General features: G+C 43.3%; 1 protein-coding gene across 1 annotated transcript; it reads right to left on the bottom strand.

The window, feature by feature from the left end:
• Positions 1-1,306: 1,306 nt before the first annotated feature.
• klf2b (Kruppel like factor 2b) lies at positions 1,307-3,888 on the bottom strand. The gene is made up of 3 exons (XM_030402413.1): positions 3,519-3,888; positions 2,304-3,213; positions 1,307-2,179 (listed from the first exon to the last, which is right to left on the bottom strand). Exons 1-3 carry the CDS (start codon positions 3,588-3,590, stop codon positions 2,004-2,006), a joined length of 1,158 nt encoding a protein of 385 aa, XP_030258273.1. The 5' UTR covers positions 3,591-3,888; the 3' UTR covers positions 1,307-2,003.
• Between the last annotated feature and the right edge of the window lie 2,192 nt (positions 3,889-6,080).

The following is a 6,080-nucleotide window of genomic DNA, read 5'->3' as shown; positions in this document are numbered from 1 at the left end:
GTGAAGCTCAGTTAACTTTGCGCAGAAATAGCCAGCAGAAATGTGCTTCAGAGGGAAATGTTTTACTTTTATACTCTGAGTACATTTCAGAGCCTGTACTTTCTTACTTTTACTTCAGTTTTTACACAAGTTGCTGTACTTCTGCTTGAGTAAAGAATGTGTGCACTTCTGCCACCTCTGAAAATAAATGTATCAACAATTAATACAGCAGTTACATATTTTAGAACCCCTCGAGCAACAGTAGCACAGCTTTGCGCAGCCGTGATGTGTTATGAAGGAGGGACTTTGCTCAATTCTATTCTTAGTTCTTAATCTGATACTTAAGAAAACACAGAGTGCAGTCAGACTAAAAAGAGTTTAAGGTGGATTGTTTATATCTCGTAGTTCTGCATTGATATTGGAACAAAAAAAGTGAAATGAGAGTGATACATTTGCATCGACCACTGCAGATATTTTTAACCCGGTGTGTACTTCCTCTTTTTAAAAAAATATAAATTCTAGTAAAGTGTTGATGGACACAGCTGATTCACATTTGCTGTCAACATCTTATTATGTTTCAATGTGAGATGTGACTGTGGCGCTGTGTGACACCACTTCGAATGAGAAACATGTTTTTCTGTCGAGTTGTTTTAAAGCTTTTCAAACTGCCGTGATGTGCCAGTCTCTGTCCACGTATTTGAAGCAAAAAAAAGTTTGATATTTATCTGCCTTTTTTGAAATGCCATCTGGCTTTCATACATCAGCTCAGTGCTGTCTTTGATGCGGGGGAAGCAAATGCACACTGACACCATGCAGACATGATATGCACGGACTCAGATACTTTGAAACTACAGTGCAGAGTGACTGTGTGTAATTGTAGTATTAAGGCCCTTTGATGTCCTACTATAATTTCTACCCATCAGAAAGGGAGTCTAAGGGCTCCCTGATGAGGGTTTGCTGTGCCCCTCTGTCCAGACGGCTCCCGGCTCACTCTGTAATTATGGAAATGGAGTGTTTGTATTTATAGGCTAAGCCCACAAGCGGCTGCCCTTCTCTGTCTCGCAGCTGCAAAACATCACAGTGGAAATCAAGTGCCCATGTTTTAAATTAAAGTGGGTATACGATGGCAACGTGTATAACCTATTTAGTCTAACCGAGCTGATGGTCTGCAGGCCTGATGCACCTACTTGGACTGGCTGCAAGCACAGTATGAGACGAGTTGTTGAGTGGGTGGATGGGGTTCACCAAACTAGATGTGTGAAGGTGATGTAGCTCGACTGACTAAGGAAGCGTGACAAGAGTAAAAGAGTTCACCAGTCGTAATGTCCAATTTCATTGTTTTTAATATTTACAATAAATACATTTTACAGTATAAAATCCATGTACATATTTATATAAATTTAAGTGAAAAATAATGCACAGGACATCAAGCCCTGAGAGTGAGTAGAGGGGCTGGATCAGAGAGTTTCACACACACAGTAAAATACATTAATTCCAAATAGTAAGAAGCAGTAAGATTTAAAAGAAAAACAAAAAAAAAACAGTTCAGGCCATTTTAGACATTGAGGCAGTTTAAATAAAACATTGTCTTTGCACATGTTAGGCGACTTTTATGTGCACCTCACTCCAACTGTCATCAAATACATGAACTATTTTGTGGCCATGTCGTTCTGTCATGAAGGGTTTTACAGTAGCACAGTCATAGAAAGGCACTTTTGTGTCAAACACAGCATTCCAGTTCTGTCAGAGAAGAGTAGTATATACAGGGCCAGCCCCTTCCTGGTCTGCCTGCTCTAAAGCAAACAAAGCTTTTCTAAAGCTCGTATAGAACCAAAGTAGTACCAGCTACGTTATTAGACAATAATAACACTAACATGTTTTTAAATTCAATATTAGATATAAAAAAAGACTTTGGTCATGTGGAGAACAATTTAAATAAAAAATACACCAATTGAATCACAATAAAAATAGCACAACCCCCCACCCCCCCACCCCGTGAACCCCAAGTCCTTCTGAGGGCTCCTTCACATGTGTCTCTTCATGTGAAGCGCCAGATGGTCAGACCTGGAGAAGGCGCGCTCGCACAGGTGGCACTGGAAGGGCCTGTGTCCTGTGTGTTTGCGAAAATGACGGGTCAGCTCGTCTGAGCGGGCGAATTTCCATCCACAGCCTTCCCAGCTGCAGTGGTATGGCTTCTCACCTGCGAGGACAGAAGAATAAGAGATGATTAGTCGATGCCGAAACAAAGTTCTGAGGTATTCAGGCATGCGCGCAATTGCGCACAGAGGTAGTCTTATTTGTGATGGATTTGGGCTCAAACTTACCGGTGTGAGTTCGCAGATGTGCCTTCAGGTGGGAGCTCTTGGTGTAGGTTTTCCCGCAGCCAGCGAAGGTGCAGGTGTGCGTGGCTGTGCGCTTCCGCGGCCATGTGCGGCGGCCTCTCTTGGGTTTGGTCTCCAGCAGCTCGAGGGGGCTAGAGGGCGGTGTGAGCATCACCCTCTGCGCGCCCGGCTGCAGGCTGAGACCTTCATCATACATGCCAAAGGCAGTGTGCGGAGCGTGGTAGGACATCTGCATCTGAGGAGCCTGAGGGTGGTGCGGGAAAGCTGCCGGTGTGTGATACTTCTGAGAAAAGTTCATGGTCTGGCACAGCTGTGCCTGGCAGTCTGAGGCTCCGTGGTCATCGGGGCTGAGTGGCGGGGTCATGTTGTTGGCTGCCCGCGGGGAGATGGCCACCCGGGGTTGCTCGAAGGACATCATGCACGAAACGTTTCCCTCTTGCTTGATTTTGCTGCAGCTCTGAGGCACCATGCCCAAAACGGGGCCGTAACCGTCCATGGGTGGCTCAACTTTGATTTCCTGGCGAGGAAAATGTCCCGAGTTGACATAAAATCTCCCCTGAACGCCGGGGTTGCGCGTAATGCCATAGCTGTGTGTTCCTTCACTGCGGAGCAGCTCTGTCATGAGGCTGGCGCCGTACGGGGGCGGCGGGGAGCGGTGGTCGTCTGTCTGGTAGGATGGCACCGAGCCTCCAGTCGTGTACATGCTGTGGTCAACTGTGCCCACAAATTCCGCCGTGCTGTCTGAGCCAGTCGTGTTGGAGAGAATAAAATCCAGATCCAGATAATTACTCAGATCCTCGTCGTCCTTTTTGTGGTAATTGTCCAGGTTGTGTACCATTTCAAGCATGGAGCAGCTGGTGGAGACTAGTTTATCCATGTCCCCTTTACACCTCTGGAAAGAATAAAGAGATATGATGAGTATGATGTGGCTGTAAAGTAAACATGTTTGAGAGATGCAGGTGATTTCTAACTGGACAGTAACATTAATAACTGCGTTTTATTCGCTTAAAATAAGAAAATAATTGTTTTTTTTAGTTTTCCTAAATAAAACAAATTAGTCACAACAGCTTTACAAGATAATAACATTATCATCCTGACGAAAGCAGGTGAAACAAAGTGACACATCGAGTCCAACTTCACAGATTTTTCTCTTTTTTTTTTTTTTTTAAACCAAACACAATATTTCTCTCAACTTACGTTTTCCCAGGTTTTCTCTCTTTGGTTTGAGAATGTCGAAAATGACGGCAGCATCACTCCGGATAAGGCCATCGTTGGGTGAAATAATAATAATAATAAAAATATCTCTTGTCAAAGTCGCGTCTGTGCCGCACCGCAGTCTGTGCGCCTATCTCTCTGTCGCCTCTCCGCAGCTGCGCTCCGAATACATGAACAAGTTTAAAAGTGGTAGGAGGTCCCTCCGAACCTTATAACCCTCTAACTCGGAGTTGCCTGGCCAATTGTGAGAGCTCAGGAAACAACGTAAAGTTCGGTAAATTTAGCGCTTTATAAAGCGGCTCCTGCAGGCAGCGGGGCTCAGTTCGCTGTGTGAAAGGCAGGGTGTTGCAGAACAGCCTATAAAGGTCCTCCCCTCAGCCCGGCTGATGACGCAGGGCTCCGCAGACCAACCCACCTGAGCGAGCGAGCGAGCTGGAAAAAAAAAAAAAAAAAAAGTTGCGAGCACATTACAAACACACGGGCAATATAGCAACCATAGATACTTACGTAATAAGCTGAAAAGAACAAGCCTATGACAGAAAAGTGCCGGAGGCCAAGCCGCAGCAACAACTCGATATAAAGCCTGTCAGGGCTCCTGTTAATCATCGCGGCGCAAACTAGATGTGGCTCGATCTTCTTCTTCTTCTGTTCTTTTTCTTTTAATGAACAGCGATACAAATATAATTAGATTCAAAGCGGAGGGTTAAAAGAGAGAACTTTGAATTGTCCTTTAGTGAAACTCAGACAGAAAACACAAATGTTCAAGTTGTTTTGTTCACCTCCACGTGTTTGCATCGTTTACTCTCAAGCTCTTAAAGAAGATCTGCTCTTTCTTCTCATGACGCAAAGCTGCCGTCTTTATGAAATGTTTTTCTTCTTCTAAAAAGTAGGGTAAATGAGGGGTACTGACTGTAGATGCTGGTGAAGACGTCCTCCTTTGCCTCCCACCTGTTTGGCGCGTCTCGCTCTCTCGGCTCATTATCATTAATGGAAGATGGGGTTTTGTTCCCTCGCAGCGGGCTTGTCCAAACAGGCGCCAGGGTCGTCTGAAAAACGCTTTTCAAGGCTCTTTAACGCTCTAACCTCTCCTGATGTAAACATGATTTAAGGTAACGTCCCATTCAGGTGCAAATGGCGGACGAGAGGGCTGCGGTGTCGATCCGAGTCCAATTTGCATCACAAGTCCGGCCTGCTTGTTGCTGTTTTCTGCCGAGGGATCTGGTTTCTGACGTGAACGCAGCCCGAGAGCGTTTCCCAGCGGGAGCCCTCCGGCTGCAGAGGTCATCGGGCCAACTGGATCTCTGCACTTTACGCCAGTTTTGAGAGCCCCCCGACATTTAAAGATATAGATTTTAAGATGATTCAATGAAGACTGTATAACTCTATAACTGTCAAATGAAGACACCGCAATCAAATGTCAGTGTCCCTGATTCTCACAACCATCAGCAGTGGTGTTCAGGTCCTTTACTTACATAAAAGAGGAAATATCCAGTGTTGTGAAAAGCACCCAGAGGTCACACTTAAGTTTATACACATGTGGTATAAGTAAATTATGCTTTATTTAAATGTTTATACTGTGTTCTGTCCACTGTTAGGATAATCTCATCCAATATTCACCATCTTTCCGATCACCAGGATCAATACTATTTTAAAATCAGATCGTGGATAAACTAAATTAATTGAATGATGTTCTACTTTGCTACTCTGATGCACTTAGTAACTAGTGACAGAAGTCATCAAAAAAGCCATGATGGAAAGTGACTAAGCATTTCCATTTTCTGCTACTTAAACTTGAATGTGTAACTAGTAACTCAAATACTTGAGTTACTAGTTGCACATCAGGTTACATGGTGTCTCAGCACCAGATTTTTATCGATAACCAGATAAAAGAAAAAACACGTTGATTCTGATCATCAGCCAGGCCAATAACAAGTCAACCCACAGTGTACAGTATATGTAATTGTATAATTTACTTGTTCTTGTACTTTTGATCCTTAAGAACATTTAATATCAGATACTTTAAGACCTTATCTCAAGTGATAATTGTACGAGTGACTTTCATTCATAACATATAAGTAATATTTCAAAATCATATCTTTACTTTTACCCAAGTATGACTTTGGGGTACTTTATACAACCCAACAGATAAGTGTAGTGAGTGGAAAAAAAACAACGTTTACCTCCAAGATATAGGGACGTGGAAATATAAAGTAGCAGAAAATGGAACTACTCAAGGAAAGTACAAACCTCAAAACCATAAAAGTAACTCAAAAGTAGTTTAGTTAATGTACGCAGTCACATTCCACCACTGGCAATACTGTGATATAAAAAGACTCAACTACAAGCAAAAGTATTGCGTTCAAAATGTCTCTTTGTTTAAGTATTATGAACAAAATGTAGTAAGTAACAAAAGAAAAGTACTCATTTCACAGGCGGAATGGCTTTGTCAGCGTTGGACTTTCATAAGTTATAATACTGGATCACTATGAGTGACGCGCTCACCTGTTAGCAGCTATTAATCACTACTCTGTTACATACTGTTGG

This window comes from Sparus aurata, chromosome 21 (assembly GCF_900880675.1).
Source record: "Sparus aurata chromosome 21, fSpaAur1.1, whole genome shotgun sequence".
NCBI classification, from domain to species: domain Eukaryota; kingdom Metazoa; phylum Chordata; class Actinopteri; order Spariformes; family Sparidae; genus Sparus; species Sparus aurata.
Note: the sequence above shows the minus strand (reverse complement) of the source record. Positions and strands in the feature narration are given on the sequence as shown.